At 55.9% G+C, this 13,008-nt stretch overlaps 2 protein-coding genes across 3 annotated transcripts in view; both read left to right on the top strand.

Moving 5' to 3' along the window:
• Positions 1-3,067, top strand: part of ST3GAL3 (ST3 beta-galactoside alpha-2,3-sialyltransferase 3) — a 246,338-nt gene extending 243,271 nt beyond the window's left edge. For both annotated transcript variants that reach the window (XM_049774906.1, XM_049774905.1), the window contains one exon: positions 2,131-3,067. In XM_049774906.1, coding sequence (XP_049630863.1) covers positions 2,131-2,220 — 90 coding nt within the window. In that variant the 3' untranslated portion in view covers positions 2,221-3,067. The remainder of the gene's footprint in view (positions 1-2,130) is intronic.
• Positions 3,068-6,733: 3,666 nt separating this feature from the next.
• On the top strand, positions 6,734-7,701 carry ARTN (artemin). Its single transcript, XM_049775045.1, has 3 exons — positions 6,734-6,794; positions 6,989-7,127; positions 7,211-7,701. The coding sequence occupies exons 1-3, from the start codon at positions 6,765-6,767 to the stop codon at positions 7,699-7,701; spliced, it is 660 nt and encodes a 219-aa protein (XP_049631002.1). The 5' UTR covers positions 6,734-6,764.
• Positions 7,702-13,008: the final 5,307 nt, after the last annotated feature.

Genomic DNA, 13,008 nt, shown 5'->3' with positions numbered 1-13,008 from the left:
TGACCCTTCTCTTCTTTCTCTGAGCTGGCTGCAGGGCCACGGAGCCCAGAGGTGCACTGAGAAATGGTCTAGCTGGAAATGCCAATGGCAGGTAAAAGCAGTGCCAGGCAGCCTGGAGCATGGAGCCCAGTGCTAGCAAGTCCCCTGAAAGAGCAGCCCCTGGCGTATCTGAGTCAGACCCCATGACAACCCAGCCTGCTCCAGACCCACCCAGCACACTCCACTGTACCCCACAACCCCAGTACAGGCAATTTGGTTTCCTCTGTGTTTGTTTTCTTTGCGATGCCAGGAATCAAGCTCAGGGCCTCACCATGTACATGGCAAGTTAGTGCTTTACCACTAAGGGTTTCATCAAAAACCCTATGTTTTTGGATGAAAGGGACACACATGTTCATACGTGTAGGGGATGCTAAACAACTCCCCATGCCCCCTGCAATGTCCAGCCCTCACCCAGTGTTTCATCTGCTCGTCCTCATGTTTCCCCTTCCTGCTGATTACTTGGCAACAAGTCTCAGAGATCATATCTTTCCAGCCTGAAATATTTCACTTCATCTCCACAAGATAAGAAGTATGTTTTTATTATCATAATACCATTATCACACCTAAAAAATGTAGCTGTAATTCCTTAATATAATCAGATAGCCAGTCCTCTGCCTAACCCTCAACTTGAAGTGACTCCCGGTGGGCGTTCTTGGAACTGACCCCTGCGAATGGTAGTTTTCTTCCTGTGGGGCAGGATTCTCCGGGTGTGAGGAGGAAGGGACTAACGAACAGCCTGTCACAGCCTTCCCTTCCTGGCCCAGCACCATCTGTAGTGCTGATTTGCACTTAGCCAGGCCAACTGTGAGCCAGAGTCCCTGCCTTCAGAGAAACTGTGGATGTAGGACCTTCCCCACAGCAGGATACCTTTCAGGAGTCACAGAATGAATTTCCAGGAAAATCCTGTCAGGCTGGAGGGGGTGGGGGGTTCGGGTGAGGCAGAGTGGAGAGCAGCCAGGATCTGAGAGGCTAGGGCTGAATGATAGCCCAGCGGGTAGGATGTTTGCCTTGCACATGGAGGACCCTGGTTCAATCCCCAGCATCCCATACGGTCCTCCAAGCCTTACTAGGAGTATTGCTTGAGTACAGAACAGCCAGGAGTTAACCCTTGAGCACTGTCAGATGTTGTCCAAATACCAAAAAAAAAAAAAAAAAAAAAGCTGAGAGACTGAAGAGAAACAAAATGGAGTAAAATATTTTCTGCATGTCATAAAGGAATATTTGGAGGGTTGTCGAGTTGACTACATCAGAACAGGGAGCGGACAGCAGTGGTGGGTGCTGAGAGTGGACAGTGGTGGTCAGCAATGAACCTGCTGTAATGAGGCTGCTTTGTTCACACTCATTTGATATTCTTTCCCTTTTTGTGTGTGTGGGAGGGGGGCGTGGATTGTGGTGCTGAGATCCTAGTTACATGCAAAATATGTGTTCAGTCCTTGACCTGAATCCCCAGGATGTCTCATGCCAAGAGCACACAGGCCAGAGAAGGTAAGCCAGAGCAGCGGGTCGGCAGGAAAGGCTGGCAAGCTGTGACTGCCCTGTAATCTGCAGTCATCATGACGAGCCTCGTGCCTCAGGCCCCAGCCCCTGGTCCGGAGCATTTCATCAGCTGTCTCGGCCTGAAGAGCAGATTACATCAGATTGAACATGACTAAGCCACCCCACCCCTGGGCCAAGGTTGGCCCTACCTGTTGACTCATGCTGCCTGTCCACTGCCTGTCCCCCCGGGTGCCCAAGACCTGGGTACCTCCAAGGGGAGGGGAGGAAGCTAGGGTTCGGAACAAGTTTGTAAAGCTTCTCTTTCCTTGCACTTGGATAAGAAGGCCAAGAGGCCTCATGCTCCTGGAGTGGAAAGGGGCAACAGGGTCATTTCCTACAGTGCCCAAGAAGGGAGGAGGATGAGTAGGGGCTACTTATAGAGCAGCCCCATCACTTCTTCACTGGTTGGCACAATCAATGAAACGGGTCTGCCTTCTGCTTTACTAACAGAGCCTTCAAGGGTAGAGATGAAAAGAGCCACTGAGCCCAGGAAGAGGCATGAACGGCCCCGTGGCACCCCTGGCAGCTGCCTGATTACTTTCTCTTCCCTTTCAGTCTTGGACACACAACATTCAGCGAGAGAAGGAATTTCTGCGCAAGCTGGTAAAAGCCCGTGTCATCACTGACCTCACCAGTGGCATCTGAGGTGGACCCAGCACGTGGCCGCACGGGCCCAGGCACCACCACGAGCGATCAGCCGCCGCCACCTCCTGCCACGTCCACTGCCTCGTCCACAGCCTCCATGGCTCTACCTGAGAGGCGCAGGCGTCTTCAGACCCAGGGAAGGGCAGCCAGGTGGCCCTGGGGGTTGTGAGGCTGAATCGGGCAGCCGAGCCTTGTCTGCTCGGAGATTACCGCCTCCCTCTCACCTGGGAGCTCTTGAAGCTGGAGGCCCTGGGCTGTGCCCAGCACCCAGAGTGCCATGCTGGAGGTGGGATATTGAGCAGCAAAACTGCTGCTGGAATCGTTTCTCCAATCAGTGTTTTGTGCATTACCATTTTGTGAACTCGGGAGGGAAAGGGGGGAGGGATAATTTATTTTTAAATAAGGTTAGAGATCTCCTTTGGACTACTTGCCATGCAGGAGGAGGGCCAGCAGAGGGCCCAGTGGTGGCAGTGGTGCCAGTGCAGTCCCTGCAGAGAGGTGGTGCCAAGATTGACCGCCCCTACTCCAAGGCTGCAGGAGGGGTGCCACATCTCCGCTAGCCCCCTCCAACTCATGACACTGGCTTCTGCCAGGGAGATGAGGTTCCCCCCTCCACCCTTGGCCATACCACTGGAAAACTCTGGCACCACCTACAAGACATTCTCAGCCCCAGTATGAGAACCAGGGAACATGGGGATATTGGATGCTACCCCTGACCTGGACACTGATGAGCTGTGCAACTGTACTAGTTCCAATGATGAACATGCCAGGGCTTTGGGTTCTGCCTGGACTGGAGGGCCGTAAAGCCCAAAGATCAGCCTCACAGCCATCAAGGAAGCAATAAAGCAATAAAGCTCATCCTCGAACCTGCTCTGGATTTCCTGAGAAAAGAACCTAGGGTCAGGGCAAATGAGGGAGGGTGGGGTTGCAGCAGCTATGTTGAAACCAAAGACTCCCCCCGCCGCAACACATACACACAATTTTAGGTCCACTTAACTTCATCTCAGTTGCTTAACTGCAGGCCCTGGGTAAAGACTGCCAGGGCTGTCTCAGTCCCTCATACACAGCATCTTAGAGCTGTGCCATGCTGATTCTCATGAGTGAGGTTTCATCTCCTGTACCAGAAGATAGAGATGAGGGTTGGGCTTAAAATCCATTGCCCTTTTCTGGTGCCCTGTCACCTGTGTGGGGACAAATTGATGAGCACTAAGCACTGGTCCCCCAGCCAGCCCCTGGCACTCCTCACCCAGTCCTGGCAAGGCCTGTCCCACCCCATCCTCAGCACCAAGTCCCCCTCTCCAAGCACACCTGGGGAAGGCACAGCCAATCGAGTCCCACCCCTATCCCATCCCTGAGCCATGCTGAGGCAAGAAGGGGAAGCAGGGATCTACCTGAGGTACAGGCCCACTTGTGAACCCCTTCTGTCACAGACCCTCAGAGATGCAAACACCACGTTTCCTGCACATGGCACCCCCTGCAGTTGTGCTGAGGTGGCTGCAAGACCTAGGGCCCAGGCATTCTCCCTAGATGGCCCTGGGCAGCAGCAGAGCAGCTTTTCTCACGGGCTGCTCTCTAAATGACCTGGGAACACAATTCCAACTGCACGTCTCAGCCCTGGCCGCAAACCAGAGCCCCATGTGCCGGTTCTGAGCACCGCACATGCCAGCCCTGGATTGTGATTCAGGGCCAGGGTGGGGCCCGGATGTGGGTAACTTTAAAAGGTCCACAGGTGGCTCTGAGGCATAGCCAGGGATTAGCTGGTCCACACACGTCCTTCCTCTGTGCACGCTCCTCCCCACCCGCAGCTTCCTATTGCCAGTTAGGCCACAATTCCCAAATTGCCTTCTCCAGCCCATCTCAGGCTACTGCGCTGCAGGCTAGAGTCAGCTGCCCCCTCAACATTTCCAGGGCACCCCAACAGTGCGTAGCTGGTGCTCAGTACATGTACTCAGGGTCGCTGCCAGTATGCACCCCCTTCTCTCAATGCCAGGAGTAGGGTCATTGCTTCCTGATCTTACCCAAATCTTATCAGTTCTCAATTGAGCTTTCAAAAGGATATCGAAGGTCCTGGAAAAGCACCTGCACCCCTACTATTCCCATGTCTCCCCTCTTTCCCAGCAGCCTCTTACCTTCAAACGTCCCCACTGCCAGCCTTCAAGGCTGAAATGCCCGTGACTGTGACTGGGCCTGAATCCTGCAGTGGTCCCCTGCTTCAGCTGGAGAGCCCCAGATTTCCCAGAGGGCACGGGGTCCCAATCTTTACTCCCCCACTCCATCATCATGTTGCTCCCCCACCCTCCCACCCCCTTGTCCCCACAGGGCTAGGCCTGGAGGGGCCAGCCTTCGAATAACCAGCGCAGGCCTTTGGGCCCCAGCTGCTTGGGTCTACTGACAGAAAAAAGGAACGGAGACCCCGGAGTCAGATGCACCCCACCGGCCAGCAACCCCAAACAGGGACCAGCCTGTCCCCTCCCCTCCCACCCTCACTCCCCCTCTCCCGCCCTCGGCCCAGCCTCCAACTCCCTACTTGGAGTGTCTACAGACTCAACGCCCAGACTCGCCTCCGCCGCCGCCCGCCCGCCCGGGTCTGCACTCTTGAGTCCCCCGGTCTCTGCCCAGCATCTCCTCTCCACTACCTGGGGCACCCAGCAGGGCCGGGGTGGGGGGGCACTGGATCCTGGCGGGCAGAGCAGCCAGGTGAGCCTGAAAGGTGGGGCGGGGCGGGGGCGCTCTGGGCCCCACCCCGAGATCGGGTGACGCCGGGGCTGGAATTTGACACCGGACGGCGGCGCGGCGGGCATGAGGCTGCGGAGGGATGGAGCTGGGCCGGGCCCCCAGACACAGCCCACGGGCCCCGCCAGCAGCAGGTCCCTGGGGCCCCTGTCCTCGCCGCGTCTCGGACCCAGCACGTTGCCCCCGTGGTAAGCCGACCGCCTGCCCACCCCTCGCCCGGCCCATCTGCCGGGAGCGGCGGGGTGGCCCCCTCCCCTCCTCCATCACCACCCCCTCTCCTGGGCCCTCCGCGCAGCTCTCCGCCCCTCCCAGCTCCTCAGTCCCTCTCGTCGCGTCTCGGACGGCTGGGGCCCGGCCGGCCCGCTGTAACGTGAGGCCCTTGCTGCCGCTACAGGGCACAGACCGGCTGCCAAGGCCACGCTTTGGGCTAAAGAGGCGCTGCCAGGTGCACCGCCCTGGGCTCGGGCCTCCCAAACTGCGGGGCCAAAGCCCGCACTGACCCCAGGAGAGGCCGGCCGAGCAGAGCCCAGAACTCCGTGGTGAGTAGCAGATGGCACAGGGGGAAGCACAGGCTGGAGGACCAGTGGCCCCAGATGGCCAGGAAGGAGAAGGGCCCCCAACTGCCTTCGAGAGACCCGCTCCGGGGCTCCCCCTAGTGCAGGGGCCTCAAGTTGCCTCATTCAGCTCCCCACCAGCTCCCCATCAGCGAGGGCACCAGCCAGGGACTCACTCACCACGGGGCTCATCCACAGATAGCCCAGCGCCCCTGGCCTGGGCCAGCTGCATGTGGGGAGAGCTACATGTCCTGTGTACTTGGATGTGGGGGGTCAAGACAGATATTCTGTATGTTAGGGTGATGGGTCAAAGTGACAGCTGGTGAGTTTCTGAGGGCTGATGAGAGCTCCAGGGTAGCATGGGACCCTGGGGTGTTTCGTAGGTGGAAGCACAGAGGCTGCGGGGTCTGAAGGGCTCGCTAGTCTGGGCGAGGACAGTTCAAAGGAGGTAACTTCTAGGAGAGGGGCCAACCTGCCAGATCCACGGGAAGTTGAAAGGCAAAGGGCAGTGGCCGGGGGCGGAGGGGTCTGGGCCCATGCAGGGTGGCTCTGCTCTAAGATCAGGGCCTTTTGGTGGGCAGACGGGCTGAAGATAGAGGAAAGCCCACCCACCCCTCTTGAGTCCGCAGGCTGGACAGCGGCTGCCCTCTGGTGGCCATAGGAAGCCATAGTCCAAGTCCTTCGATCTTGGGATTTGGCAGCTGCCAGCCCCCAGGGCCCAGTATCTCCTGCTATTGAGAGATACTTGAGGTTCGAAGAGAAAACTGGGCCTTGCTCTCTTCAGCCCTCTCCAGACCACCGTCCCCCTGCTGCAAGAGATTTTCTAGAACCAGCTACTCCTCCCAGCTGCAGCCTCAAAGCCCAGAGTAGGAAGGTCCTGGGCAGAGATGACCCCTTGGAGGGAGCAGGTCTGCCACCGTGTATGACCCAGGCAACGGCAGTGCTGCCTTGCTCCTCTGGAAACAGAGGATTAGGCCCATTTACCCAGGGAGATGAGGGACCTGGGACACAGGACAGGTGCGAAGCACCCACCCACACATTAGGCTCTCCGGGCAGTGTTCTCGCCTGCTTCTAGGCCTAGTTTAGCTCTCCCGGCTGCTCCCCTGGAGAAGTGGAGTGCAAGGATGACCACACAGAAGAGAACTCTGTGTCCCAGCTGCCTGCACGGGTGGGTGGGGCAACAGGTCAACCCTGGCTGATGGGGGCCTCCTGCTGTCGACAGAGATGGAGCCTGGACGGGCAGGGCCTGCTGCTCCGATGCCCCACTGGCCAAGGCCTCGGCGGCAGGTGAGTGGTCTGCCAAGGTATCCCCTTGGCAGGAGGAGGGGCAGCAGAGCATGGCCCACGGGACAGGGCAACAGGGAAGGTTCTCGTGGGGGGTCACTAGAGCTCGCTGCAGCCCCCCACTAGGAGCCCTTCTCCCGAAGAGCTCTCCGTCCTGAGCCCGCCTGCCCGGGGGCACCCACTTTGTCTCTCTCCAGTCCGCCCTGTGGCCCACCCTGGCGGCGCTGGCCCTCCTGAGCAGCGTGGCGGAGGCGGCCCTGCGCCCCGCGCCCCGCAGCGCGATCCCCCGCGAAGGCCCGATGTCCCCGCTGACGTCCCCCGCCAGTCCCCTGCCGGGTAGGTGAGCGGGCGCGGGGCGGCGAAGGACGGAAGCCGCGGGGAGCTGCCGGGGACCCCGCCGGTGACTCGGTGTCTTGCAGGGGGCCGAGGAGGTCGCGTGTGCGGTGGAAGAGCCCGGCGGTCCCCGCCGCCGCCGCCCCGGCCCGCGCCGCCGCCGCCCGCTCCCGCATCAGCGCCCCGACGCGGAGGCCGCACGGCGCGGGCGGCGGGCCGGGCGGGCCGCGCGGGCCGGGGCGGCGGCGCGCGGAAGGCGGACGCGGAGGGCGCGCGGGGCTGCCGGCTGCGCTCGCAGGTGGTCCCGGTGCGGGCGCTGGGCCTGGGCCACCACTCGGACGAGCTGGTGAGCTTCCGCTTCTGCAGCGGGTCGTGCCGCCGAGCCCGCGCGCCGCACGACCTGAGCCTGGCCCGGCTGCTGGCCGCGGGCACGCTCAAGCTGGCGTCCGGCTCGCGGCCCGTCACGCAGCCCTGCTGCCGCCCCACGCGCTACGAGGCCGTCTCCTTCATGGACGTCAACAGCACCTGGAGGACCGTGGAGCGCCTCTCGGCCACCGCCTGCGACTGTCTGGGCTGAGGACGCCCCCGGGGACGGCTGGCCCGCGCCCCGCACACCCCGGGCACCTCTAGGGACGCTCGGGACCCGACCCCGCGGCGCCCAGACTCGGGAGCAGCTGACCGACTCCCCCCATCCCGCTCCGGACCCAAAACTCAGGACTCTGGCTGGACGCAGCTTCTTCCTTCTGCCCAGAGTGGGAGGGGACGCGTGGCCATCGCGTGGCCACAGTGGCTGACTGAGCAGGAGCGGGCCTTGGACCGGCTTCCGAATGCCGGACCCCTATTTATTATTTCTAAGTTATTTATTTACATCTGCCGTGTGTCGGCTCCTTTTCTGGGCCTTGGGCTACAGGGGATAGAAGTGGGCGGTGAGCACTCCTGTTTTCAGGGTTCACTGGGCCACCCTCTTGTCCATCACTCTGGGATCAGGGGGCAAGAATTCCACCCAGAAGAGTAGGATGACATGGCCACTGGGCCTCGGGCTGGAGGGATAAAAGCAGGTGGTGAGCACTTCTGTTTTCAGGGTCCACTGGGCCACCCTCTTGTCCATCACTCTGGGACCAGGGGGCAAAATTTTTCACCCAGGAAAGTGGGGTGGCATGGCCAAGGCAGCCTTACTTGTCCCGGCACGCTGAATGACACCCCTGTGCACATACCCCGGTAGTGGGGAGCAGGAAACTTACCTTGGGAATTTTGCTTTGTGGATAAAGTCAGTAGCAACCCATCTTGTCCCCTGATGTCCTCAGTCAGTGTCCTGTCTCCAAGCCACACTCTTTAGCAAATGGCCCGAAGGGGCGCCTAGCTTAGCGTTGATCATTAGTTCCCCCAGAGAGATGAGCTGAGAAGAGGGAGGCTGGTCTGAGGATGCTAAAGCACATGGCGCGTCTGGGTCTGCTGGCAGGAAATGGCTCGTGATAAACAGGGATCTTCGTGGATGGGTTCGATACCTATTGATTCGGCACCTCTTCTATGTATTGATTGGGCACCTCTTCACTGTCACGCTGGGGAACACAGAACTGACAAGGCTATGATTCCTGCCATAAGCGCAAATCAAGAGAGACAGGCACGTAAGCAAACGAGGCAGCCGTTTACATTCGACTTGGCATAAATGTGAAAAATGACAAGAATGGGAGAAAGGTCATCACCCACATCTGGCAGGAGGGACTGTCTGGAGCAGCCCCACCTTCTGTGCTATTCCTAGTCATGCCTGTGTGACCCAGAATGGGTCCCTAGAAAGCTCGTTTTGAGGGACTGGAATGGGTTCTGTGGCTTCCTTCAAACATAGGTGGGAACACATGTTTGAGAAGGATGCTGATTTTGAGTAACCGTGGAACAACCCAACAGAGGGGCTATGTGGTAGGGGTTGGGCTGAGCTGGAGGGCCTTGCCACTGTGAGCACAAAGGCTGTGACCCTGGCAATCAGGGGGCTAGACAGCACCCTGGAAAAAATGTAGTTTGGGTAAGATCCCTCAGACCTTCAACACTGTTGTGGAAACCCCCCCACCCCAGAGGGCCTCAGTGCTTGCCTCTTTTTTTTTTTTTTTTTTGGTTTTTGGGCCACACCCGGTACCGCTCAGGGGTTACTCCTGGCTATGCGCTCAGAAGTTGCTCCTGGCTTGGGGGACCATATGGGACACCGGGGGATCGAACCGCGGTCCGTCCAAGGCTAGCGTAGGCAAGGCAGGCACCTTACCTCTAGCGCCACCGCCCGGCCCCAGTGCTTGCCTCTTTAGACAGGGGCTCACTGGCTAGAGTGGAGCAGATTAGTCTGCCGCTTTCATTCTGAGTCAGAGTTCTATGTGTGCCCAAACCCATGGTGCTCCGCTGCCCTCAAATATCTCCTTGGCCCCCTTGCTGCCCTCCCTCACACATCCCCACCCCAACCCCATGCCACAGAGCTTGCAGACTTCATAAAGGCTTGAGCCATGGCTGCTCTGGTGTAGGACAGCATCCAACAGCCCTTCAGTTCCTGGGGCTCTACACTCAGCTCCTTTTTTTTCTTTTTTGTTTGTTTGTTTTGTTTGGGGGCTACACCCTGTGGAACTCAGGGCTAACCACTGGCTCTGTGCTTAAGGATCACTTTTGACAGTGCTTATGGGATGCTAGAGATTGAGCCCGGGTTGGCAAAGCAAAGACCCTACCCATGTATTATTGCTCCAACCCCATCTCATCTTCTTTTGTTTGTTTGTTTGGGGAGGCACACCCAGCAGTGCTCAGGGGTTACTCCTGGCTCTGTGCTCAGAAATCACTCCTGGCAGGCTCAAGGGACCATTTGGGATGGGTACGTCCTGGGTCATCCGTATGCAAGGCAAATGCCCTAACACTGTGCTATCACTCCGGCCCTCATCTCAACTTCTTAAAGGGTCAATTTTCTGGTTTCTGTGTCCCCACAGTGTTTACCATTAGTGGACAGGCTGGAACCCAGGTCTACAGTGCTGGCTTTCACCACTGCCCAAAGGCCAGGGACTCTGACCAGTCAAACCTGCCTCTGGCCTTTAGAAAGTTTGTACCCAGCATCTCACACAATTCTGGATGAAACAATTTCTCCCACTGGAATTGGCATCTGTTTGCAGCTCAGAGCAACCAAAGTCTCTTTTTCTCTCTCTCTTTTTGTTTTGATTTTGGGTCACACCTGGTAGTGCTCAGGGGCAAGTCCTGACTTGGTGCTTAGGGTCATTCCCTGCCAGTGCTTGGGATCATGCAGTGCCTGAGATGAAAGCCAAGTATTTATAGCACTCAAGCATGTACTCAAACCTGTTGTATTACTTGCCTGCCCCCCCCCAATCCCTCTTTTATTAGGAGAAAAGAGGGCTTGGGGTCATATCCAGCAGTACTCTTTGTTCTATACTCAGAGGATCACTCCTGGCAGTGCTCAGGGGATCATATGGGGTGTTGGGGATTGAACAGGAGTCCACAGCATGCAAGCCAAGTGCCTTACCTGTTCTATCTTTCAGGCCTCCAAATCCCTCTTTTAAAATGACAAATTAAGGGTCCAGCATAGCAGTTGGGCATTTGCCTTGCATGTGGCCAACCTGGGACCAACTTGGATTCCATCCCTGGCATCCTGTATGGTCCCTTAAACCTACCAGGAGTGATTTCTGAGCACATAGTCAGGAGTGTCCCGAGCTCTGCCAGGTTTGATCCGAAAAATTCCAAAAATAAAATAACAAATTAAAAAAGTGCCTTTCTCCAAGAAAATCATCTGCAGTTTCTCTGTCTACAACTCAGCAGAGACAACCTGATACATGACCACACTAGGCAGAGCACTGAGCTTCAGGGACCCCTCATTCTCCATTTAAAAAATTTTTTAACTGGATCATAATGAGATGCAGAGTTACAAAGACTTTCATGATTGAATGTCAGGCATACAGTGTCAAACACCCTTTACCAGTGCACATTTCTCACCACCTCACATTTCTCCCAGTTTCCTACCTGCCCTCCTAGCTTCCCTGTCCTCACTCACTGCCTGCCTCTGTGGCCAATGTTTTTCTTCTCTCTATTCCTTTTATTGGGAGAGGCACACCCAGCAGTGCTCAGGGCTTACTATTGGCTCTGTGCTCAGAAATTACTCCTGGCAGACTTAGGGGACCATATGGAATGACAGGGATCAAATGCAGGTCAGCTCCATGCAAGGCCAACACTCTACCTGCTGTATTATCGCTCCAGCCCCTCTCTTCCTTATTTTTTTCTTTTATACACTGTGGTTTGCAATACTATTACTGAAGAGGTATCACTATATCATTTTATCTCCTTTCAGCATCCAGTTCTGGTCCAGAGTGATCATTTCCAACTATCATTATTATAATGGTCTGGTCTCTGCCCTAACTGCACTCTCCTGCTCTTTGTGGCAAGCTTCCTACCACAGGCTAGTTCTCTTAGTCCTCATCTCTGCTGTATCTGGACATTATTACCATATGATTTTTTTTCAATATATTTATCATAAATGAGTGGGATTATTCTATGTCCCTCTCCCTCTGATTCATTTTGCACAGCATAATACTCTCCATAACCATCAATGTATAAGCACATTATCTTAACTTCATTTTTCCTAAAAGCTGCATAGTATTCTATTGTGTAAGTATACTATATTTTCTTTATCCACTTATCTGTTCTCAGGCACTTGGATTGTTTCCATATTCTGGCTATTGTGTGTGAATAGTGTTGCAATGTAAACAGGAGTGCAGAGGGCTTTTGTGTGTTGTGCTTTTGAGCACCTCGGGTATATTCCTAGGATATTGCTAGATCATATAGGAGCTCAATTTCTAGTTTGTTCGTTTGCTTGTTGTTTGGTTTTTGGGCCACATCCAAAAACTCAGGGGATACTCTGGGCTATGCGCTCAGAAATCACCCCTGGCTTGAGGGACCATATGGTACACCAGGGGATTGAACCAAGGTCCATCCTAGGATAGCATGTGCAAGGCAAATGACCTACCACCTGCACACCACTCCAGCCCCTCAATTTCTAGTTTTATAAAGAATGTCCATATTGTTTAACAAAAGAGACTGTTGACGTGCCCACCAGAGTGAATGAGAGGGTCTCATTTTTTATTATTGTCTTTGCTTCTCCTTTACTGAACCCTCCCCTAGCAGAACAGAAAGCTGTGGGCCACTTTACAAAGATGTTTTTCCAAGAACTCAAAACTTTTTTTTTTTTTTGGCTTTTGGGGCCACACCCGTTTGATGCTCAGGGGTTACTCCTGGCTAAGTGCTCAGAAATGGCCCCTGGCTTGGGGGGACCATATGGGACGCCGGGGGATCGAACCACGGTCCTTCCTTGGCTAGCGCTTGCAAGGCAGACAGACACCTTACCTCTAGCGCCACCTCACCGGCCCCGAACTCAAAACTTTTGTCTTGATTTGTTTCAGCCAGGAATCCCAGTTCAGGGTTCCATGCACCTGTCCCCTCATCCTCTGCCCTGGCAAATGCAGCAGCTTCTCTAATCCATGGATTTTCACAGCCTCTTTTGCTCTGCTGTCCCCAGGACACCATGCTTGGGCCAGCTTAGGGCTTGACTTGAGAAAAAACAATGAGGTAGAGAACCAGGAGATCAGAGAAAAGATTTAGAATTTGTGCCACGTGAAAGCAATTTTCTTGTTCACAAGAGTTATGATTCTTTTGGGGGTGGGCATACCCTGTGGTGCTTAAGGCTTAGTATTGGCCCCGCACTCAGGAATCACTCCTGTAAATATAAGTAACAGCCAGGGTGCTGAGAATCAAACCCAGGCCTGCCACATGCAAAGCAAATGCTCTACCCACATGATAGTATCACTCTGGCCCCCCAACAGGAGTTAATGTTCTAAGCCTGTTTTGGAGTTGGCTAGTCTTT

This window comes from Suncus etruscus, chromosome 6 (assembly GCF_024139225.1).
Source record: "Suncus etruscus isolate mSunEtr1 chromosome 6, mSunEtr1.pri.cur, whole genome shotgun sequence".
NCBI classification, from domain to species: Eukaryota; Metazoa; Chordata; class Mammalia; order Eulipotyphla; family Soricidae; genus Suncus; species Suncus etruscus.
Note: the sequence above shows the minus strand (reverse complement) of the source record. Positions and strands in the feature narration are given on the sequence as shown.

Bases quoted from the DNA above. Each gene is read 5' to 3' on its own strand.
- ARTN (XM_049775045.1), top strand. From the start codon at position 6,765: ATGCCCCACTGGCCAAGGCCTCGGCGGCAG. The intron at 6,795-6,988 runs GTGAGTGGTCTG...GTCTCTCTCCAG, and splicing joins GGCCAAGGCCTCGGCGGCAG to TCCGCCCTGTGGCCCACCCT. The intron at 7,128-7,210 runs GTAGGTGAGCGG...GGTGTCTTGCAG, and splicing joins CCCCGCCAGTCCCCTGCCGG to GGGGCCGAGGAGGTCGCGTG.